At 42.3% G+C, this 25485-nt stretch overlaps 1 protein-coding gene across 1 annotated transcript; it reads right to left on the minus strand.

Annotated features, from left to right (window-relative positions):
• Positions 1-5184: 5184 nt before the first annotated feature.
• On the minus strand, positions 5185-23573 carry PAK1IP1 (PAK1 interacting protein 1). The gene is made up of 10 exons (XM_056854521.1): positions 23467-23573; positions 20307-20469; positions 18457-18577; positions 16815-16889; positions 13299-13351; positions 9633-9778; positions 9448-9545; positions 8397-8496; positions 7162-7291; positions 5185-5327 (listed from the first exon to the last, which is right to left on the minus strand). Exons 1-10 carry the CDS (start codon positions 23527-23529, stop codon positions 5185-5187), a joined length of 1092 nt encoding a protein of 363 aa, XP_056710499.1. The 5' UTR covers positions 23530-23573.
• Positions 23574-25485: the final 1912 nt, after the last annotated feature.

A 25485-nucleotide genomic window follows, 5' to 3' on the forward strand; every position in this document is an offset into this window, starting at 1 on the left:
CTTGAATGGAGGATGTGAATGCTCTGATTTGGGCTGCTTCATTGGTTGTTTGGCATTTATGTATCACTTCTTTAGGAAAAAAAACCCTGTTCAAAGTAGTTTACAGGCCATAAAAACCACAAAATACAATAAAACTAAAAATAAACCAATATCTCTCTATGCTTCTCCCCCTCACCTAAGCTTGAATCCTGCCAGTTCAAAGCTCTGTTATTACCCATGATGGGAAAATAGGGGCTTTAAACTTGCATTTCCTAGTGGGGCGCACACCAAGAAAAGTGGAGCCCAAGAATAATCTCAGGCCGGGTCTAGGCATGGGTGGTGACCAGATGGCACAGTGCTGAGGTGATGAGTTGGACTATATCAGTACATACTGCCATTGAGGGATTTTTTGCGAAATTTGCTGTCCTTCATCATTCCTTGTAAGCAGAAAACTAGCACAGCATGCCAACTGCTAGTCTTAGCAACTTCTCGCTAATATGCCAATATTTTATCTGCAGAGTTTTTACATGAGGGATCAATAAAAAGGTGGTATATCTCCTGCCAAGAGCCCCGTGGCGCAGAGTGGTAAGCTGCAGTACTGCAGTCCAAGCTCTGCTCACGACCTGAGTTCGATCCCGATGGAAGTTGGTTTCAGGTAGCCGGCTCAAGGTTGAACTCAGACTTCCATCCTTCCGAGGTTGGTAAAATGAGTACCCAGCTTTGTTGGGGGTAAACGGAAGATGACTGGGGAAGGCACTGGCAAACCACCCCATAAACAAAGTCTGCCTAGTAAATGTCGGGATGTGACATCACCCCATGGGTCAGGAATGACCGGGTGCTTGCACAGGGGACCTTTACCTTTTACATTTTTATATCTCCTGCCCATAAAATCTGAAGCACTTCAGACCATGCTAACACTGCAGTGCGCCGCCTTGTATGCACCAGGCCTCAGGTTGGAGATACTTCCAGGAGCTGATAGTGTAAGCTCCTTGCCTTGCGATTATCTCTACGTAAACTTGCTTAGGAATGCAGTTAATTCCTGTGCATGTTTGTGCATGCACTGCACAGTAATACATGTTTCTGCGCTCCAGAGGTCTCTCTGTAACCTCATCTGTTTCCCTACTCCATAAACTTTGTCCATGTATCATCCACACACCCTTTTCCCACCCCGTGGGCCTCTGTGTATCTGCATGCTTTCCCCCCTTGTTACACTGCAGTACAGAAGCACTCTCATAATTTGATGAGCCTGGGCAGGCTTTATCTATTCTTACAAAGATGTGGGAAAGGGTTGCAAATAATGGTTATAAGAACTTCCCCAAGGAAGCCATTAGCCTGCAGGCCTTACGTTGTGCAGTAACAGGTTAGAAGTACCATGTGTATCCAAGAGTCTGAAAAGAGCATTATGAGTGGCATCTTGGAAACAGGGTTGAATGAAATAGCCTCTTCAAGAAAAAGCCAGAACTGTCTATTTTATTTGCAAAAATTAGGGTTTTTAGTGTGTTGTCTTTTAACAGATCCTTTCTTTGTACAGATAATTTTAATGCACTCTTTCCTTGGGACTGATATTCAAGATAATCTGTAAACTTGGAAGCAGCAACTAATAGGAGTAAAAGCTCTGTTTACAAGCCCATACTTGCACATGAGGACCTAATCCTCTAATGAAAAAAATAAATTATTTCTATTACTTTTTGTTTTATAAACAAGCAGAATTTGCAATCCCCACTTTGCCATGGAAGCTTGAAAGCTTGATAATGGATGACCTTGGGCCAGTTACTCTCAGCCTAACCTAACCTCACAGGGTTGTTGTGAGGATAAAAGCGTTACCAAGAACCTCCTTCTCTTTTATTGTTTTCTTGAGACTTTTGGGAGCTCTCCTTAAGTCCCCTAGTATTCTACCATTTCCTCCCAGGGACAACCTCTGCCTTGAGGATCAGTCTAGTGGGTCACCCCCACGACAGCATTCATGGGTGTGGTTAGGGCTTGCTCCGGCTCAGTTTCTGGAACATTCCCCTTTAGGTAAATAGACCCAGCTCTGATCTGTCCAGACTGAGGACAGATCAGTTCCTTCTCTGGACATGGACTTTTCATTAATTTTCTCTCAAAAGTGCTTTCTCCTTTAAATTCCCCTTCTCTCCCCCTCTTCTTTGTGTCCCTTCCCAAGAGCAGAAATTTTGCTGAGCTGGCAACTCAGCTTTCCTCTTCTTCCTTTTAACTCTTCAGATTCACATCCTTCTAGAGCAGTGGTTCCCAACCTTTTTTTTACCAGGGACCACTAGGACTTTTTTGTTCGGTGCAGGGACCCCAAGGTTCAAAATAAAAATTCAGAGAATTTGAAAATAAACTTTAATCATAACTGTTAGTTAAACATTAAACTTAGAATAATATTTGAATATATATTTTTATAATAGAGAACTTTTAATTGAAAATATTAATTTATAATGGGTTTATAACTTTGTTTCACGGACCTTAATTTAGTTCTTGTGGACCCTTGGGGGTCCACGGACCCCCGGTTGGGAACCAGTGTTCTAGACACAACCATTTCATTATTATTCTTATGCCTTCTATTCCTATACCTCCGTATTTCCCTAAATAAAATCTAAACCTTGTTGTTTCATGGTTACTGTTAGCCTAACAGGCACTTTGAGCTTGCTTGCTCCCTATCCAGCCAGACTCCCTAAACCACACATTCTGCTGCCCATAACTGGCGAGCGTTTTCTAAGCAATCCAGGCTGCAGAAGCAGGAAGAGGTTTCCCAACATTGAGTTTAAATTTCCCTCAAACTGGTTGCGGTTCTGGGTGAGGGATCCAACTTAGACGGATCCATGTGGAGGGGAGCACACGTTGTAAGCAGTCAGACCCCTCTTCCCACTAAGGGGTGCCATGAAGGCACAGGGGCCAAAGACTGGCATCAGACCAAGACACTGCTCCCCACAAAATGGATGCCTCTCAGAGAGTTCTAGGATCCATCTTGTGTGTCAAGCCTGGGCAGGAAGGCAGTTGGCCACTGAACTGGCTAGACAATGGGGGCAGCTAATCCCCCTTGTGCCACCCTAAGGTGATTTAATCAGTGCTCCAAGCAGACCGTTACTTACCCTATCTGCACCCATCCCAGCAATCAACCAGTATTCAAGAGTCCAGTATTCCAAGAGTCCAGGCATTCTCTTGGGTCCTGACGACTCATCAAGCCTCTCCTATCTTATTGTTGGAATCCTGGAAAAGCAATAAATTCTTTGTCTTTGGCTTTCCTCCCCTCCCAGCTTACCTCATACTGCCTCAGCACCCATTTTGGGGTATGTATATTGGTTCTTTGGCCATTCATAATGTGTATGTTCTGGATCTGTGGGCGCACTCCCCCCCCTTGCATGAGGGCTCGTTCCTTTGCTCCTGGAAACGCTGGTCGTTTTTCTCTTCAACGCTGCTTTCCCTAAACGTCCCTTCAGGACTGGTAACTATCACCCATCCCTGAAACTATCCAACTTCTACCCTTTTTTCTTAGTCAGCTTTGTGCATGTATGTTCATTGCTTAAAATATATTTCTTTTTTTACTATTTTTATTCCTTAATACAACTATATTTTAATTATACAACTGCCTGCTCATTTGAGTTTTCACCCATGACTATCCGGGTATACATAAGTTATCGATCCCAGTTACCCCCTCTCACTCTCTGTCTCCAGCTAATTCCCCCTACTAAAATGGACACTGCTTACTTAGGGTAACAACATGGTAACCAATTAGGGTTGCCAATGCCCTGTGGTGGCGGGTAAAATCCTGCCGATCCACCGGGCTGCCCGCCAGCCAATGGCCAGCGGGCACGCATCACTTTCGAGTAAACCCGAAAGTGATGCAGACGCTCTAGCAATCTCAGATAAAACTCTATAGAAACTATAGAGGTTTGCCAAGATAATTAGAGTGTCTGCGTCGCTTCCAGGTAAACCCGGAAGAGATGTAGGCGCATCGCGCGCCACAGCCACAGCCCTGGAAAGCTCCCACCGGTGGAGCTACAGGGCCTGGCAAGCCTATGACAAATGTAAGCTGGTTTATATCCTCATCGGGAAGAAAGGAGAGTATAAGGGAAGTAAATAAATAGTGTAATTTTCCTAAGATTGGAAGTAGCTGTGTTGGTCAGCAGCAAAGTTCCACGCCTTTTATAAGGTCCAAGCAAAATATCACAAAACAGTATGCATGCTTTCAGCATCTACAGAACTCTTCATTGGGTTGGATGCTCACAAATAAAAGGGGGATGGGAGAAAAATAACTTATATTGGAGTGGTGAAAAGGCCAGATTTTGCTCTTCTAGTCATAAAATGGAATTCAGGATGTGTCCCAGAGTTAGTCGGATTACTGGTGAAAACGGCTGGGTGAAATCAGGGTTTTGAGTTGCACAAAGACAGGTGGCACAGAAAGACAGAAAAACTATATTTTCCCTTTATAAATATAAAAGATAGCAGTTAATCAAATTGGTTTTGAAATTGTATGAGTTAGTTCAGGTATTTTTTACGGGAGCTCTATCATATACTCAAAAGTTAGAACACTGATCTGAAAGCTCTTCCTCATTAATTTCAGTGGAAGAAACAGATCTGCCTGTGTCTTCCTTTCTTTATATGATCTGCTCTCTGTGGGTCAGCAATCACAGATCAGTTCTATAAATACCTCAGAATACACATGGAATTCTTAGTAGTTCAAAAAAGTAAAATGAAAGTTTGGTTTCTATGGTGAATGAATAGAAAAAGACACAACATAAATAGACGCACCTCGGGGGACTGTAATATCAATTAAACATACTTAAGACACTGAAGAATTCTAGACTTCAATAATTCCTCAGAAAAAATAACAGATTTTAGAAACAATTAAAACATCGACCATACTCAGGAATGCAGTAATCTGTTAACTTGCAAACAAGTGTGAATACTTCTGTATGACTTTTGTATTTTAAAAAATGGTTTATTTGAAAGAAGTATTTTCTCTCTTTAAAAAATAACCCTGAAAATACAAGATATCAAACTATTAATAAAAACCACTATGATTTAAATTAAATGGCCATTTCACATTATATTTTAGTTAATATTAATAAATCAAATGGTCATAAATGCTGACTAATAAAATGATGTATCAATGGACAAATTGCTTTAGCAATATAAAACATAAAGTATGGTTAATGATAATTTATTTTATATTCATAATGCCAAATGGTAACGAAAACTCATTCATTTCAGCCTCTGCAAAATCTTTTTTTTCTTTTGCTGTACATTTGTAGATTTTCTTTTCTTGGAGGCTTCTTGGCCATCTCTCTCTGCTGTCTTACCACTGTCAGTCCAGCATATCTTCTTAATCCGTGGTTCTTCATCTACTGGAAAAAACATCATTTTTCTAAAGTTAGAACTGTAATACATGGGTAGAGCAATCCTGAAGGGGGGGCACTTGCACTGGCTAAAATGGCACTAACGCTGGCGCAGGGCCACTTACACTGGCTCTGGGGAGCAGCATGGCAGCACGAGCCATGGGCACCGGTGTAGCCTCGCCGGCAGTGTTTCCCTGGTGCAAGGCTTTGCACCAGCTCAAAAGGGGGAGGTCCTGAGAGCAGGGCTGACTTTAGTTAGCTCCCTGAGCCCTTTTGCCTCAGGAATGCTCTTTTTTGCAAGCACAAACTTGAGCCTGCAAAAAGGAAGCGTAGCCCTCTTAAACTGCATGGAGCAGTTAACAGGGTTTTGCTACAATAACATTTTCGGCTTGCTGCGCTGAGACAGCAAGCCACTCCGGAGACAGCATGGCTGCGCTGTCCCCAGCCCCCCCCCCACTACCCCCCCACTCAGGATTGTGCTGTAGAAGAAGTTGGTTTTTATATGCCGATTTTCTCTACTACTTAAGGAAGAATCAAACCGGCTTACAATCACCTTCCCTTCCCCTCCCCACAATAGACACCCTGTGAGGTAGGTGCGGCTGAGAGAGAACTGTGACTAGCCCAAGGCCACCCAGCGGGCTTCATGTGTAGGAGTAGGGAAACAAATCCAGTTCACCAGATTAGCCTCCACTGCTCATGTGGAGGAGTGGGGAATTAAATTCGGTTCTCCAGATCAGAGTCCACTGCTCTTAGCCACTACACCATCTGTTCTATCTAATGTGTGAAACTTCATTTAACTTATATTTACAAATAAGAATTTTTTTTTTAAGCTTCCATTTTTTATTTTTATTGCATTTATTTCAGCCCATCTGGTCACATTTGTCTAAACCAAAATTTAAATACCATTATCATCATCGTTGTCATTACCGTTATTAGGCATTTACATCAGCATACAATAAACAGAGTTGCGAAAACGGTTAAAACAGGTTACATTAAAATGACATTACTTAGAACTAAGTTAGAAGTACGAACAAACTGCTCGCGAATCCTTTGTGCAGACAGGAGAAAACTAGCTACTTGTCGGGTGACAGAGGGGTTTCTATCAGATAAAAGGTACATCACCAACTGCTGAGCTGAGAGAGACTGACACTGGGCAGTAGGGGTTTAATATAGGTATTCCTCGGCCTCATGTAAAGCTGGCAGTACAACAGCACATGGGTTAAGTGTTCAGGATCCCCAGTCTTACATGGACAATACCTATCAATAAAAGAGATTCCTTTTTATCTTCCTTGTAGAATAGCTGAAGGAAGAATGTTAAGTCTAGCGAGCATGAAAGCTCTGCGAATGTCCAGTGACTCCAAATAAGACAAGTAGGAAACTGTAGCTCCATAAGTCGGAGTAATACCATGAAACATGGGGGAACAGTGTCTATTAGCTAGGGAGGTTGGGTCTGCATTTCTATATCTAGTAGGCACCGACGTATCAATCTAAATGCTTGCTCTTTCCCAAGCATCAAAAGAGAATCAAATGGAATACCGACAGACTTGATTTTCCTGATAATTAATTTTGACCACTGGCTTATGTAAGAAATACCATTATCAATTTGTGTTTCTGATCTCTGTAGAGTTCACCAGCTGTACATATTTGGTCAGGGCAGAAAATCACCCATCTCAAAAAATATACAGTTGCTATTTTATGCCTGAATGGAACCAGTTAGCTTCTTCCTTCTATATCGCAAGATATGGTTATGATGGAATCTGGTTAAGCAAGATGTTTTAAACATCTCATTGATGTGTAACATATAGCTGAAAATTAACAGAATTCCAAGAAAAGCTTATGGTACCTTGAGATGAAGATGCTCTGGCTTCATCAGAGGTCTGTTTAGCTTCCAAATTGCTTTTGAGCCAAACTGCAAGACAAGTGAGTCTGGCTTTGGTATTGACTTCACACAGCAATGATGGAGAACTCTTAATCTAAAAAAAAATAAAATACAGATAAGTAACCACGTTTTTCTGCAGCACAGAATACCCCAAGAACTCTGTGCCACACTATCTGTTTGCTGTATGTACTGGGTTCCTCTCACCACATTGTTATCTACCTATGTAATTCCACATTTTGTTTTGGCATTGTTAACATATTATCTAATACTTATGCTTTATTTTCAGATTTCTGTAATCCTGTTCTTATTACTTTGTTTATCAGATGTCTTATTCTTTTGATAGCACTGACTTCCATTGTATAATTCATCTTGAGTCTCAGTGAGAAAGGCGGACTATAAATAATGCAAATAAAATAATAAACTAAGGATCAGATTAGAATTGATGCTGGAAGATCCATAGTCAGATCTCTAGCATGTTTTTAAACTGTAAAGGAACACCAATTTTGCCCCTATCTTATACCACAAATCAATTAGCACAAATCATCCAATGGTGAAATATAGGCACCCATGTTTAGCAGGAAAATCCTATTGATGTAAGTGGGTTCACTCCCCAAAAAGCATGCATAAAATTGCCAGTGAAACTGCTTAATAAGATCAAGTGCTCTTCTTAGAATTAAGTAGTGTTCCGTGGACAATGCAGTCACGTCACTAACAGTATATTCCTGAGGCTGGGGGCTGAATCGCTTTAGGAGGCAACGTGACCCCTACGCTGGTGTCCGTGCCACTTGAGCCATGCAAACTGGCATAGTGCCACTTGCACTTGCCCCCCTGGACAGCTGCAGCAGCATGGCTCTTGGACGCCACCTCAGCCTCCCGCCGGCATCCTACCAGCGTAAGTCCTCGCGACGGCATCCCGGGAGGCGTCCCCTGGGCATTCCAGGGGTGGAGCTGCCAGTAGGCACACTTGTAACCCCTTTCAGCCCGGGAACTTTCAACGCCCCCTTAAACAACAGCCAGCTTTTTGCTGGTGCAGCATCACTGTTTTCAATGGGGTTTCCCTCCCCCTCTTCTAAATTTTACTTTTTAAAAAGCCCTTTTTCCCCCTTGCTGCAGCGGGCAAACCTCTTTGGAGGCGCCGCAGCGCCACCATACTGTCCCTGGTCACTGCAGCTCTCAGGAATAGGCTGTAATATACCAACCTTGTCAGGATCAAGACTCCACATCTTAATGTATCCATCACTCGATGCAGTCACCAGAATGTGTAAATCTTCCCCTTTAAAACTGTATATATCCTTTATTCTATGATATAATAACTGACATTTAATACCACATCAAAATCAGAAGAATTTCAAAAAAATCCTCATGAGGTAAAAGAACAGATAAATATTCCACTTATGGTTTCAAAATAGTTGTTTGGTAATTTGTCATATGTCCTGATCTGGATGGCCCAGGCTTTGCCAATCTCGTTAGATCTCAGAAACTAAGAAGGGTCAGCCCTGCTCAGTATTTGGATGGGAAGAAAAGTTGGTTTTTATACCCCAATTTTCTCTACCTTTAAGGAGTCTGAAACCGGCTTACAGTCACTTTCCCTTCCTCTCCCCACAATAGACACCTTGTGAGCTAGGTGGGGCTGAGAGCTCTGAGAGAACTATGACTACTAGCCCAAGGTAACCCAGCAGGCTTCATGTGAAGGAGTGGGGAAACAAACCCAGTTCACCAGAGTAGAGTCCACCGCTCATGTGGAGGAGTGGGGAATCAAACCTGGTTCTCCAGATTAGAGTCCACCACTCTTATCCACTACACCGCTCTTATCCTTATCCGCTCTTATCCATGCTTAAGACCCCCAAGGAATAGTAGGGTTCTTACGCTGGGGCAGGCAATGGCAAACTACCTCTGAAGGTCTCTTGCCTTGAAAACCCCAAGAGGTTGCCATAAATCAGCTATGACTTGACAGCACTTTCCATCACCACCAACTTATCATAATACTCTGTTTATAGATAATACACATTTATACATTGAATAGGAACAAAAGATACAGTTAGGCATCTTTACTTATAACAAAAACCCATGCTTAACTATCTCACACTGAAATCAGTTAGATTTTCAAGTGCTTAACATTGACATTTTCATTATAAAAATATTCATTATAAAAAATATAATAAGGGCCTACAGAAAATTTAAATAGTTACTTAAAACATTAAGCCAAAACATACCAAACGTCCTGCCTGTTCTATGGTAAATAGAAAGTACCTGTTTTCATGAGCTTTAAATTCACAAAGACAGTCCTGTGATTCACAGTCAAATAATCGTACCAATTCGTCATCTCCGGCAACAGCAAGTATGCAATCCTTTAAGAATGGGTAATTTAAAAAATCACAGATGAAAATATATGTATTCTTAATGATTTTGTTATTTCATCATTGTTTTCTACTTACTGTAATAAATCTTAGTGAAGATATGTTTTTCTTTGTAACGATGGTGCCAGAGATAGAAGCAGTTGCAAGTTTGTATATATTGACTTTAGAAGCTATAACCACCACATACAATTCTCCGCTAGGTGACCATTTCACAAGATGTGCATCTAAGTTATCAAGGGAAAAATGAAATTGGATTTGTAAAAGAAAGGTTTTAAAGTAAGAACAAAATAATCACTTACTGCAGAAGAGAGAGAATATTCTGAAGGTTATCTTTTATCAACAATCCAAATTATTTTTTTATAACTCCTAAAATTATTTATAACTTAAATTCAATGATGTTTAGTGTCCCCCTCCTTCTACATCTATATAATGTTTAAGGTGAGAGGTGCCTTTCAAAGATATTGATCTATATCAAGTTTTATTCATGACAGGGCTTAAACATTATGGAACAATCTCTCAAGCAAATTATTCTTGATGTACTTGATGTACTTGATGTACTTGATGCAAGTAATGATTCAAGCAAGGCAAAACTTAATATATTCAAGTATGATGTGGTTCACATATACATCATAGCTGGAAGCTTTCTGCCTGAGCCTCAGGATCATGATCTCTCTTTCCCTCCCTCCCTTACTTCCTTCTCCTTGGCAAACCAGTTTGCCATGACAAGGGAACCAGGCAAACCATGACACAAAACAGTTTGCCAAGTTTGCATTCAATAGCTAGCAACAGTTTGTTGACAGAAAGTATGGGAGGGAATCGAACCATCTGAAGGGGAGGAGGAGGGGACAAGGGTTATGTGTGAACCTGCCATGGTTTGGAGGATCAGGAACATCAGGTCAGAACCAATCCAATGTTGTGTGTGTGTGTGTGTGTTAAGTGCAGTCAAGTCGCAGCTGACTTACAGTGACCCCAGAGGGTTTTCAAGGCAAGTTATTAAGCAAAGGTGGTTTGCCACTGCTATGTTGTACACATTGTTTTTATTTTTTATAATAGGTTTACAATGGCAATGCAAAAGACAAGGGTTCCCTGGAGATTCTATATGTACATTGGCTTGGATCCAGGGATATACCATTGGAAACATAACTGGACTTAATGTAGTTCTGTTTGTGCAATATCTTGTGGAACACCAAGCGCTTTCTTTCTTATGTATTATATGGCCCAGAAATTGGTTGTACAACATCTTGGACAGAATATATGGGCATTTCTCACAATGGAGGGAAGTAAGCAGTGAGGTCCCACAAGGATCAGTATTGGGACCAGGGCTAGGTGTCTATTTATTAGATTTTTAACCTGCCCTTTCCCAATCAAGGTCAGGCTCAGGGCAGCTGACATCCAAAACATAGTTACCAATAATATTCCAGTTAAAATACAACATCACAACAATAAATATCATTAAAATCCATAATACAACTTGACAGTTCAACAAACTAAAACCATGAAATCCAAAGACACCTTTAATATTGGTACTGGTAGCGTTACGGCCTGGAAGAAAGGCGGAAACTGACCGACATAGAAAATGCAGGAAATGGGCAGGTGGTACAGAGAGCGCAGGGAGGCCAGCCGTGATGGAACCATCGCTGCCCTCCACCATAGGCCTGGCAGAACAGCTCTGTCTTACAGGTCCTGCTGAACTGAGCCAAGTTCATAAATGATCTGGAACCGGGGGTGAGCAGTGTAGTAGTCAAATTTGTAGATGGCACAAAATTATTCAGGATGGTGAAAACCAAGGCCTACTTTGAAGAGCTCCAGGAAGATCTTCACAAGTGGGGTAAATGGGCAACAGTGTGGCAAATGAAGTTCAATGGAGGTCAGTGTAAGATGATGCACGCTGGAGCAAAAGGTTCCAGCTTCAAGTATACACTGATAAGGTCTGAACTTGCTGAGACAGCATGAGAGAGACCTTGGGGTTGTAGTGGATAGTTCAATGTAAGTGCCAACCCAATGTGCCACGGCAGGGTAAAAGGCAAATTCCATGCTAGGGATTATTAGGAGGGATCGAAAATAAGACAGCCAATATTAAAATGTCCCTGTATAGATCTATAGTAAACCCTCATTTGGAATACTGTGTGCAGTTCTGGTCACCACATCTCATAAGGGGTATTGCAAAGCCGGAAAAAGTACAAAAGAGAGCAACCAAGATGATTAAGGGGTCGAAGCACCTTTCCTATGAGAAAAAGCTGAAGTATGGGACTTTTCAGAGGAGCATTCCTATTATCTTGGGTGCTGTGAAACACAGGCAGGATGGTGCTGCTGCAGTCGTCTTGTTTGGGGGCTTCCTAGAGGCACCTGGTTGGCCACTGTGTGTGCAAACGGCTGGACTTGATGGGCCTTGTTCTGATCCAGCAGGGCTTTTCTTATGTTCTTATAAGAAAAGAGACAACTAAGGGGAGGATGATAGAAGTTTATAAAAGTATGCATAAGGGAGAAAGTGTTGACATAGAGAACTTTTTCTCCATCTCCCAATATACCAGAACTCAAGGGCATCCAATTAAGTTGATATTCAGGACAGACAAAAGGAAATACTTCTTTACCCAATGAGTGATTAAAATGTGGAATTTGCGGTCAGAGGATTAGACAGGTTCATGGAGGACAGGTCTATCAGTGGCTACTAGCCATGGTGATTAAGGTAACCTCCACATTCAGAGGCAGTAAACCTTGGAATATCAGTGCCAGGAGGTAACATCAAGGGAAGTCCTCAGCCTCTGTGCTTTGTTGTTGGTCCTCCAGAGTACTGGTTGGCCAATGTGTGAGACAAGATACTGGACTAGATGGACCACTGGTCTGATCCAACCGAGCTCTTCTTATGTTCTTATCTTGTGCAAGCAGAAATTCAAGTGGGGACAAAATGCTATGATGTTTTGTTGTTGTTGGTTGTTGTTGTGTTTTGCTTGGATACAGAGCTCCTGTACCCAAACCATCACCTGGAAAATAAAGAGAACTTCTCCAATACAACCTTTATTTTTGCAATAGTGACAGTGCTGGTCCAGGTAAATAATAATCAAAACTGAATGATCAACATTTACCAGCCACCTCCCACATAAGTGAAGGATTTTATCCAGATGGTGAATACATTTAATCTCAGCTTTCATTTAAAAAAATTTTTTTTTCACTCTTGATTTGCAGGCTTGGGGTCTTTTTTCGCTTTTAATTAAACTTTGTGCCTAGAGCAGAATTGTCACAAATACAGCTACTGAAGAAGCCCCTAACAGAAGCACCAGTCCTAGCTATAAAGGGGGAAGAAACACAAGATGTCTCTACAAGTGACTGCCTGCTGCTACTCCAAGAGATGTAGCAACAGGTTGGGTGCGAGAGACAAAAAATGACAAAGGACTTGATCAGTGATTGGTGGAGGCTTTGTGCAGGATTTGTAGGAGAAATATGATTTAGGAATAAAATCATATTTCAGCCAGGAATATCGCCAATCGGAAGGCTAGTTATTTATAACAGCATTTTACTGGACATGTTGGCATTAGTGACAAACGGTGTAGTAAACATTTGAACTGGGCAAGCAGAGGTTTTCACTGTTCGCATTTGCATTACAAATACAGCAACAATAATTGTGGTCTCTCACTGATGTGACTGAAAGATTTCTACAATGTACATGTTCTCTAATGTGGTGCGTGCTTAAACACATATAACTTCAATATTTTGATAAATATAGCAAAGCAAAAGCAATATACTTACTTTGTTTTAGATTTTTTATGAAAGCCGATCTTCCTTCTCCAAGATTCCATGTTCTAAAAACAACAATAACAAAGAGGCTGAATAGACATCTTTTGGAGTGGAAATAAGAGCCTAATTCCTTAAAGATCAACAATTTTACAATACAATACCTTTATTGGCATCTTAGATCAACAATTTGAAAAATACTACAGCAACTTTTGAACCACTCTCTTCCACATAGAGATGCAAAATTTCTGGAAATTTTGAAAACATGCAAAAAAACAACAAAGGTTTGGGGGAAAGAAAACATAAATTTTGGAGGGATACGGAAATACATGCAATCCTCATTTTCCTAGCAAAACTATAGTACTTTTATTGATTGAACAACATAAAATGTGTCATTTGTAACTTATTTACCACATAAAATTGTATCATTTGACATATTTATGGAGTTTAAAAGTATAAAATATCTGTATACTGAGTAAAGATTTGCAAACTGCTGACCCTATGCTACCATAGCACATGCATCTTTAATTTTTGCCATCTGCGAGATAGGAAAAACCTGAAGGTGAAGGTAGAAAACAAATTCTGTAGTAACCAAAAAAAAAGTGTATTACTTGGACAGAAACTCTCTTATAGGCAGGTTTTGATATTAAGATACTTTATCCCACTGAAAACAATGGACTTTAGCATATCAATTGTTGCCAACATTATTTACATTAAAGAAATAAATTCTTGAAAATGTATATAGCTACAGAATAAGAGTTTTTTTCAGTACTCCACAAATTTCCCATTGAAAAATATAAGAAAGACGTCAAATTTTTTCATACTTGCACATTTGGAATGAGTAAAATGCTTTGTAAAAAAATAATTTTCTCTCTAAAAGGAAAAATATTTTATACGAGTATTTTTCAGTGCTCCACCAAATTTCTAATTCTATCTACTGGAAAAAAGGGAAAAGTCTTCTACACCTTTTGATAGTGAAAAATTTCATCTTAAGAAGCATTTCACTGAAGAAGTGATGTTGCAGCTTGCCAATGAACCCAATGGTCTCCCTCCCCACCACACTTAACTACAATAAACAGCCTTATATATGCAAGTTAATTTGGTGAGAGTGGGCAAAAAAGGAGGGGGTAGAGTTCAAACAGGCTCTGAAGACAATACATGCCTGAAAAAATTCTTCCCAAGGAACAGCGGGAGCAGAGCCTTAATTCCTACACAGAAAGAGTTTCAGAAGTTACAGCTTTTGTCACCCCTACACAACAAGCTTCATCAACTTCAGTTCCCTCTTCTTCACAGCTGTTACAGAGACAGGAGCTCTGCAGAAAACCAATCTGAATCAAGTTGATCAGGGGGGAAATGGGATACAAATATTTTTTATCAATGCAAACAAAGCATCTGGGAAAGACAGAAAGCAGATTGCATGGCTAAAAAAATATTAAAAGTAGCTGGATGCAGGGCTGCAGGAAAATACTGGATACAAGTGTTTGAAGACTGCTGGTCTAGCTGATGAGCTGAGGACAATTCTCTAATCATTGAATCGAAGAGCCAAGGGCTAGCCTGCCAGGGGAGAGCAAAAACTGTACAATGGGCCATGGCTACTATTTAGGGTTCTGAAAATCCAAACAACTCCAGGAGCCTATTCCTAAAGGGATAGGGTTGCCAGGTCCCTCTTCGCAACCGGTGGGAGATTTTGGGGGCGGAGCCTGAAGAGGGCAGAGTTTGGGGAGGGGAGGGACTTAAATGCTATAGAGTTCAATTGCCAAAGCAGCCATTTTTCTCCAGGTGATCTGATCTCTACCGGCTGGAGATCAGTTGAATTAGCAGGAGATCTCTTGCTACTACCTGGCAGTTGGCAACCCTATAAAAGGAGGGGTCCAAAATTCCTCTGGAGCAAGTGTGATCCCGCGCTGGCATAGGTGCCACCTTATCACAAGGTGGCACCTACGCCAGGACATGGGCAAACATGCCAGGGCAGCCCTGCCAGCGAAAGCCCTTCCGTTAAGCCTGCGCCACAGCCTTTTTGCCCCGGGAACGCCCCCTTTTTTCAGTGGTGCAGCCCCGTTGTTGGCAATGGGGGATTTTCTCCCTTTTTAATTTGGGAAGGTCTCTTTTTCCCTCCACCCACCCGGGAAGCCTTGGAGGAGGAGGCGCAGTTGTGCTGCTCCCAGCTGCCGCAGAACTGCCCCCCCTTCAGGATTGGGCTGCAAGAGTTGCAAAAAAAAAATCTAAAATTGCAACAAAAAATATTGGAGGACCCCCCCTCCACACACACACACACAGTTAGTCACAATGTCTGCACAAGTGCAGACTTTAAGAAACTTGGCTGGGGCTCAGCTGGCATTGTGAGTTACTGTACCAGCCACAATGCATGCCCATGCATGTGCCTGGATGTTTGACATGGGGCTTTGGAAGTGGCCAGGACAAAGAGAAGGACACAGAGATGGTGATGGGGGGGCAAGCAAGGGGGGAGGATGAAATTCAGATTCCCCACCCCTTGTGGGTCCCCCTTCTTGTTTAAACCAGCTGAAATGTTCTGGTTTAGATTCTAAGACAACATCAGGTGAAATGATGTCCCAAAATATCCCTCATGTTTTTAATGTCCTGGTTTACAAAGTAGAAAAAGCAGATTGTTAAGGCGGTGTTTTCTTTCTAATTATGTGACTTCAAAGTACCAAATGCTGAAAAACCACCTTCTCTTAAAAGCTGTTCATCCACTCTTTCCTTTAGCAAAATTCTAGATTTCATTTTGAATTTTGCAACCACACATTTAATCTCCATAGCTGGATAGCATATGACAACGTATCTGTTTTACAAAAAAAAAATTTTTTTAATCACATACTCAGAAAATTAGAATGAATCCTTTTGGGGGGCGGGGCAGAACGGGTGAGGATTCATGGCAGCCCAGGCTTTGTTTGGACAGGCAAGACCACTGCCCAAAGTCTAGCCACAGTGCATGTCCACTGAGCAACTGTCCCTTGAATGTCTGGCTGCCACCAGCTTTGGTATCATTCCTGCCTCTCATTCTTTCCTTTGAACAGCCTCTTGCCACATTTTCCAGTTGTATGGCTCAGTCTTTTGGCAAATCAGGAGAAAGCATGCATGTACACAAACATGCGTATTCTGCCTTTGCTAGCTGGGATACAGGGGCAGGCAGAGAGAGACATGCAGGGTATGAAACAAATGGTAAAGGATAAAGCAAAGGACATGCCTAGCTGGGGTTGCTCCAAGGTCACCCATGTACCCAGAACTGGCCTGAAATAAATTCATGATATTTAAATGGACACCAGTTATGAATAAACTTTGTTGTTATACCTGCAGAATTATTACCTTATTTAGCCAATTAAATTAAGACCCCCCACAAGGAACCAAAATTTCTTCCAATTACATATATCATACTGTACCATAATATTTTCTGAAGAATATGCAGAGAGAATTTTAACGTGATATTCTTGCTTTTAGTAACGTTCATTTCTTGTTCATTACTTCGGGGATTTAGAAACACAGAGTCCTGATGTTTACAACCTTTAGACTTACCGTAACGTCTTGTCTGTTCCTACTGACAAAGCCAACTTTCCAGAAGGATGAATAGAAAGAGATGTCACATGTCCCCTAATAAAAAGGAAAAGTCAGCCGTAATCCATTACTCCCATGGACACATAAACATGTTCATTCACAATACGGTTCCCCATCCTTTGAGACCTGCCGTCTTGCTATCAATCCTGTATCATTTTGAATTGGCCTAGAGCAGAGTATTCCCAGTTGTCATGACTTCAACAGAACTCACTGCCTGAAAAAGCCTATTTAAAAAGCCCTTACTCAGTTTCCAGATTTTTGTGAGGATAGTGGTAGATTCAGGCAGTATTAGTAAGCCTTGGGCTTTATAAGTTGCTGCTTGATACTGGCACTATTTATATATTTATTTATCTATTTAATTCATTTACATCCCCACCTTTCTTCTCAATGGGGAACCAAAGCAGCTTACATTGTTCTTTTTTCCTCCATTTTATCCTCACAACAACCCTGTGAGATAGGTTAGGCCGAGAGTGTGTGACTGGCCCAAGGTCACCCAGCAAGCTTCCATGGCACGAGTGGGGATTCGAACCAGATCCCTGCGGGGTCTTCCAGATACTAGTCCCACACTCTTAACCACTACACCACACTGGCTCTCTTATTGCAGTTTCATTTTTTATTGCAATTACTGTATACGCTACACTACATAATGATTTGATATAAAGAAGGGGCAAAAAAAAAAAGATGTTTACATACATTCATGAAAAGCAAAAGGGTATGGTCTTATCTATAACTTTTTTATTTCCATACATAATAAAAAATGCCCAGCATTCAAAAAAGAGTGCCAAGAAGCTACAATTGGTGCAGAAGGCTGCAGTCAGAATTCCGGCTGGAGCGGGCATAGTACCCCAGTTTTGTTCTATCTAGCCTGGCTCTCAATTTGCTTCTAGGCTGTTCAAAGTGCTGGTATTGACCTTTGAAGCCCTATACAGCTTGGGACCAGCACACCTCAAATACTGCCAGCTCCCAAATGAGCCTACAAGACCACTACAGTAATCTTTGGAGGCCCTGCTTCAGTTGCCCCTGCCTTCTAAAGCTAGACAGGTGGCAGCCCAAGAAAAGGCTTTCTCAGTTGTGGCACTAAAAACATGAAATTCCCTCCCCAGGGAGATTTGTCTGTCTCCCTCTGTTGTTCTCTTCTGTCAGCGGCAGAAGACTTTTTTGTTTAGTCCGGGGTTCCCTCAGTGATTCTCATTAACCCTTCCTCTCCTTCATGTGTTTTGAGTCGTTTTTTTATATTTCTATTTTTTTTAATTGTTTGCTGCCTGGGGAGAATTAAAAGTGTTTAATAATAATAATTAAATTATTTGTACATTGTGAATGGTATTGTTTATTTAGTACATTTTTATTCTGCCCTTCTTCTGAGCGGCTCGGGGTAATGCACCTCATTCTCTCTTCTTCCAACAACCATGCAAGACAGGTTAGGATGACAAAAAGGGGCCCAATCACCACTCCCACAGTACAGCGGCAATTTGAAACGGCACCTCCGACATCCTAGTTCAACTATTTTACTTTTACAATTGTTTCGTGATGTTGATTGTAATTATATATGTTTACAGTGTATTTCAAAAAGTGGTGTAGTTATAAAAACAACAGCAACACTTACTTGTGTGCTTTAATTGATTTCAGGCATTCCCACTTTTTGGCGTTCCAAATGCATATTAAGCCGTCCTCAGCACCACTCAGCAGGTGTGTCCTGCCATAGAATTCCAAGCAGCTGATGGTGCCTGAAGAGCAAAACGATCAGCTCTATTTAATACACTGCAGACGTTTCAAACATAAATACATCAGATATTTTCAAAATGCTCATTTAAAGTCAAAGGATAATGACTTTTCGTCGTGGGATTGCCAATATCGAAAAAGCTTTCACGAAATAGGACACTATACTTTGGCTCTCGCTAACCCAACCTTCGTGAACCTTAGGGTCCGATGGATTGTTGTATTGTACTCCCATACGGGTTGAGACTATGATCATTCTGTATATGTATTGTACTTAACATACTGTTTTGAAAGCTCATGTTTGTGTGCTCACAATATACTTACCTGCATGATTTAGCACAGCTTGTTTTGTGCCTTTTTGCCAGAAGTGCCTGCTATTTTATTACATTTAAAGTCAACAGCAGATTTACTAAACTAACTTTCGGGAAAGTATGGCTCTCATTTGATTCTTAGAAGTTCACAGATTCTAAATATGGCCTATGCTCATTTCACTGGAATCCAGTTTATTTCTATTAAGAATTTCTATTAATAATTGAAATAAGCAAGGAGATTGTATGTGCTGAATTACAGCTGTGTGTATGATCCTCCCATGTAACGTCTGCATTGTTTATAGCTCATTCCTGAGCCCTGCAGCAGCCGGGGACAGTGTGGCTGAGGTGCAGCTGCAACACCTCCAAAGAGGATTCGCAGCTGCTGCAGGGGGGAAAAACATTTTTAAAAAACAAAAATGCAGAAATGGGGGAAATAGCCCCATTGAAAACAGCGATGCTGCGGCAACAAAAAGTTGGCACAGCACTGTTGTTTCTGAAGGGGGCATTCCCGGGCAGAAAGGGGTTAGGAGTCTGCCTACTGGCAGCCCTGCCCCCCGGAATACCCCGGGAATGCTTCCCAGGATGCCGGCACGAGTACTTGTGCCGGCAGGACACTGGTGGGAGGCCGAGCTGGTGTCCAAGCTGCTGGTGTCCAAGCTGCTGCCGCTGCACTCCTAGAGGCCCACCACAAGTGGCACTATGCTGGCATTCGTTCTAGTTTGCATGGAGCAAGTGGCACGGATGCTGGTGTAGGGGGTTGATCACCTACTAAGCCCATTTGGCCCCCAGGCTCAGGAATGAGCTATATGTGCTTACCGGTATGCTTTGTTTCAGCTCAGTTTCAGATTTCTACTTGGTTTCAGACTCATGCAATACAAATCCTATTTCATAGTTTACTGGATGACCTATCCTAATGACTGTATTGACTTACACTGTATAATCTGCCTTGACTGTCAATGAGAAAGGCACACTATAAATAAAGTCAATAAATAAAACCAGATTTTCAGTGTGCACACAAGAGCTCCAGTCTAAACTGGCTCCTGCATTCACTTTAATGGGAATTATTATTACTTTCATTTACAGTCTCCCTTTCTTGCTGGAACTCAAGGCAAGCTACAAGTATGATTTAAAAAAAATTCAGTCAATCAGTCAGTGAATTACAAAATATGATTTGAACCTAATAGCAAAGATCTTTAGTAAGGCAAAATAATGTGACTGAGCTGGGAAAGAATGGGTCCCTTCTCCATTGAAATGAATGGAAAAGTCAGAGGTATTTCATGCGCACACTGGTGCTTCCACATACATAATGAGCCTCTGGATTAGAGCAAGCCTTCTGCAGCCTGTCAAATCCTACTGGGAACCAGCATTCAGATACACAGCCCATTCCCATCACATGCAACTAATTCAAGAAGAACAACCTCCTCACCATTGTGTTGCAGCAATGCCCCATGTTCTACTTTCTTCTGCATGTCATAGATTTGTATAGTTTCATCCCGGCTGCCCGTAACGACATATCTGTCATTCACAGCGACTGCTGACAATGAAGCACTGTGGGCGTGGTGGGTGAAATCAGAAACAACTGCCCAGTTCTGAAAATAAAACATAAAACAAAACAAACCTTTCTAGTGGCTCCATCACAATATTTTGAAGGATTTACTTATAACCTTGCAGTGGTGCTCTTGGCCCAGGCTCAGCTTTAATCAGGAAGCAACGGTTCAGACTCTGCTGCCTCCCATGTTGGCCAGCAGCAAGCTATGGCACAGTTCAGACTCAGCCATAGCGGCATGGGTCTAAGAGGCAATAGGCTCTGGGCTGGGAGCTGACTAAGCCCCTGGAAAAGACCCATGTTGGGAATTAGTATATGAGTTTTGTCTCTGCCAAGATTACAAAAAGAGTTAAATGTTTGTGTTTCATTTACATTGACTCAGGGGGATGGTGCTAGCCACTTGGCAAATGTTGTCTGGTCAGAGCAAGAGCGATTGGTCATGTGATGTTCTGGCATGATTCTAGAAGCTTCAGTTGAACTGCTGTTTTGGTTAAAGAGACTTATTTCTTTTCACTTCTTTCTCGAGTAGATAATGTTAACTGTATTCTTTACTATGTTTTAAGCCTTATAGCCTGTTAGCCATGTGCTGGCAAGAGTTCAGGAAATGAATTGGAATATAAATTAATAGCTCATATCTACAGGTTTATCCTCTTTTTGATATAGTAAACCTCTATATTTACTGAAAGAAAGCAATGTGTCTTGAACTTTTTGTGTGTGTCTAATTCATGATCCACAAGATCACGATTTATTGCAATCTATCTCAACAACACAGGCCACAGTGAGGGAGGGTATTCTTTATTTCAAATAATCTGATGACCCAACAATCTTGGACAACATAAAACACACTGATACCACCCTCTAATTTCACCCTCATGTCGAAGCCACTGCAGCAAAAAACCTTGCCAGAGCCAGTGTTACACCAAAATCAGTACCAGCTCGTAAAAAAGCTGGGGAAGCAGCAGAAGCACTAGCTGAATCCAGAAATCTCAACTGGGCCACCAGCACACAAACAAAGAAGACATGAGCGAATGTTTCAATTGCATACAATCCACAAGGACACAGTTTATTTGAATAAGCTATTCCTCAGAATCTACCCAGCAAAACAGCAGAGGGAAAAGCATTTAACAAAGCCAAAAGAAAAACCCTCCAATATTTCAAACCAATCATCTTTCTTCCTGTCAGCTGTCTTCATTGTCCAAATTTCACACCCACTTTGTTCCTGCAGCAATTCAGGTTTTAGGGCCAAACAGCCCCAGAAGAAAAAAGGCCATAGAGCCCACCCTTGAAAGCAGCCATTTCTCATCTCTGTGGTCTGGAGAGCAATTATATCAGAAGATCTCCAGGCCCCACCTGGAGGTTGGCAACCCTAGTACTACAGTATGTACTATAGCCCATTTTTCTTTTGACAAACTAATGAGAAGACCACCAAGCGTAAGCTTTCTCATGTATTTGAGGAGTCATGGCATCCTCCCAAGCATGCTTTAATGAGGACTGCTTCACAAAGCCAATTTTGAAACAGGGAATGTTAATTTAAATAAAGGATAGCATAAATTAGCAGGGTGTGTCAAAATAAAAACTAAGTACAAAAATACGGATTGCGCATGAAAAATTGTGTTCACCCATGTCAGAACTAGACTGATGGTGGAAAAGGAGTCAAATGTGACCCGATTAAAACAAAAAAGAAATCCAATTAACATTTTCCCTGCAATGGGTATACCACAGGTTTTAGGTATTTTCTACACTGAGGATGTTTGGGTTTTTCCCATAGTGTTTATTGAATTATGTAATCTGAGTCCCTTGCTTATCAGATGTCTCTACTATTGACAGTATCAATTTACACTGTGTAATCCACTTTGAGATTCACTGAGAGACTACAAATATAGTAAGTAAATAAAATAAATAATATCAGGGTTGCAGGTCAAGGGTATCATGTCGCTGGTACTTTTTAAATGTCTGAATGACATCACGCCCAAAACAAAGCAATGAAATAGCTGTGTCTGTGCAACAGCTTAAAACTATGCATTGAGGTCCACTTTAAATGCAATGCAGTTGGAGAAGAACTTACTGTATGACTCTGTACAAGCACAGCAACTTGCTTAAAGTGGGCCCTCAGCAACTATGCATGCACCATCAGCATGCCAGAGATCTGTAGCCTGGATGGGCATCCTCCCATTATGTACATTGTGGTCCAATTTAAACAGGATGCTGCACTTGTGCAAAGTTGCATGGCTAGGTTCTTCTTGCCCAGCAGATTCCTGTTCCATTTGGATCCAAGTCCCACTGTGGGCTTACTCCCACACTGCTCTGTTTCAGCCTTACAGTCAGATCCTAAATGTTTAGTACATTTCAGCTCAAAGGTGTCCTGTTCTCTTATGCATCTGGTAAACTAACCCTCCCCCCGGCCAAATGCAGGCATGCTTGTTTGTCAGACTCACGCCTCCCAATACTGCTCCAGAAAAGGGTGTACCAGCAGCTATGCTCTTACAGCCCAAAACACCACTTGCCAGAGCCTGGGCATATTTAAACTTCCAGAGTCCCAACAGGGCAATTGAAATGAACAGACTGGGGTAATTCTGCCATGCACCTCGATTGCCACGTGCCAGCAAGCAGAAAACCAGGAGAGCAAGAAGGAAGGATAAAATGTCTCTCCCTTACATGCTAGTTTTTATACTTTGCGCGGATCGGAAGGGAGAGATAAACAAGCAAACTGTGTGTTTAAATCATAATCCCCCCCCCCCGCAGCAGTGGTACGGTCCGCTCTGCCGCCGCGGCTGCTGCCTGCGGAGACGGAGGCCTTGCAAATCGACGCTGCTACAGGGCGGGGTTGCGTGCAGGAGGGTGCCGAAGAGGCTTCTGGGAAAAGAGGGCTTTCGACGAGGCCAGAGCGGCTCAGCCGTCGGTTGCTCTCGCGCGCGGCCGCCCGCCGGTCCTGGGAGCGCGTGCAGCCCTCGTGGTAAGTTCGCCTTGCGCCCGGCCTCCTCCTTTCTCGCCTCCCGCTCCTCCTCCTCCTCGCCTCCCTTCCTTTTAAAATATAAATTACCTCAGCCGGCCGCACCGCGTATCCGAACAAAACCTGTTCGTAGCAGCCCGCGATCAGCTCCATCGCGCGGCCTTGAGGCGGCGCCTTAGTCCTCTAGGGGTCCTTCGGTCGCCTGATCCATGGCGGAGTCACCCCCCCTAAATACAGGAGGGTGTCTACTTCGCTGCCTGAGTCGGCAGCTCCTGTCGCGCACCGTCGCTGCCGCTTCTTGCTCAGGGGAATCGACTCTTGTTCTCTTCTCTCCCCCCCCCTCTCCGGGCGTTCGGCGTGTCGCGTTTGGAGGCAGACAGGCCAGGTGTGCTGGAAACCAAACAGGCAGTCTCAAGGACAGCCTCGGGCGGAAGTCCCTCCGAGGAGGAGGAAAGGGAGGGAGGAAGAAGCGCTGCGAGGGCCGAGCGGTTCCTTATGGCGGCTCTCCCGAAGGCAGGAGACGTTAGTGACGGCGGGTTCGGCAGCGGAGGGGGGGTGGCGAACGAGAAGGGGGTCCTTTACCTCCCGGTCAGTGGACTTCGAGGGAAGGGGGGGCCCGTCCTGTTACCCCCTCCCCCCCGCCGAGTCTTTCTCTCCCCCCGCCCCCGGGGAGGCCTTGGCGCGCGTTGGAGCCTCCCCGGCCTGTGGCGCCTCGTGGCACCCACGCTTCGTCCCAGGCATGCCCGAAATGGGTTGCGAAGTTTAGGAAAGGAAGCCCCGCCGTAGTGAAACCTCAAGAACAAAAGCCGTGTAATCCCATTACGAAGGGCGGCCGACATAACGACAGCTTGCACCCTACACGGTGTTATTTTTGGTTCCTCTTAATAAAGGGATTACTGGGCTTTGTTTTTGGGTTTTTCGGTGGGCCAGAGGGGCTATTTAGCGATTTGACTTGACTTTACTTCCTTTTACTGTAGTGCCAGTTATTCCCTGATGGCTTTGTCATAGATAGAACTGTATTTTTTTTAAAAATAAAATAAACAATAACAAATTTTCCCGCTTATAATAGTGACAAGGGCAAGAAAATAAAAATTCAACAGCAGTAGGTTAAACATTTAAGAAAATAGATTCCTTTGAAATGTGGTGTTGGAGGAGAGTGTTATGGATTCCGTGGACTGCCAAAAAAACAAATCAGTGAGTTATAGATCAAATCAAGCCTGAACTGACCCTAGAAGCTAAAATGACTAAACTGAGGCTATCGTATTTTGGTCACGTCATGAGACGACAAGAGGAAAAGACAGTCATGCTAGGGAAAGTTGAGGGCAGCAGGAAAAGAGGAAGACCCAACAAGAGATGGATGGACTCAATAAAGGAAGCCACAGCCTTCAATTTGCAAGATCTGAACAAGGCTGTAAAGATAGGACATTTTGGAGGACTTTCATTCATAGGGTCGCCATGAGTTGGAAGCGACTTGATGGCACTTAACACACACACAGGTTAAACGTACTAGTACACTCAAGATATGTTCTAATACTTGTTCTATTGTACATTAATGCATTAGAACTGTATTCTTAAACACAGCTGTTTGGCAGTCTCACTACAGTTTACTTCTGAATAAATGAGTAAGCTGAAGCAGTGATATGAACCTGATGGTTAGGGAGAAAAATCAAGGGTAACAGGAAAAAGTTAAGGCAACTGGTCTGCAAACTGAAACTCAAAACATTGAAGAATTTCTATATAATTGCTTTTAAAAGTCATATATTTGTTATTTTAGATAAAGATAAAATTTTATATTGGAATGAATGCTTGGGAAACAGAGGGGGCTTTAGATTGAACAGGCTTGCTTTTTTCCCCACCCGAAGGGAATATTTTTAAACACTATGGTAAAGTATACCCCCCCAGCAACTCAGTTAGGTTCTACTTATCTTCTGATTGTCAATTTAAAAAAAAAATGCCTTGGCTATCAATAAGGCATTTATTAGTAATATATATTTATATGATACCAACAGTGCTTTCAAGTCAAAACTGTAACTAAAGTTATTTAATCGCTATTCAGTTATATTCACTTACATTTTTATACATATTACTGAGAAAGAAATCTAAAGTAGT

This window comes from Euleptes europaea, chromosome 8 (assembly GCF_029931775.1).
Source record: "Euleptes europaea isolate rEulEur1 chromosome 8, rEulEur1.hap1, whole genome shotgun sequence".
Taxonomy (NCBI): domain Eukaryota; kingdom Metazoa; phylum Chordata; class Lepidosauria; order Squamata; family Sphaerodactylidae; genus Euleptes; species Euleptes europaea.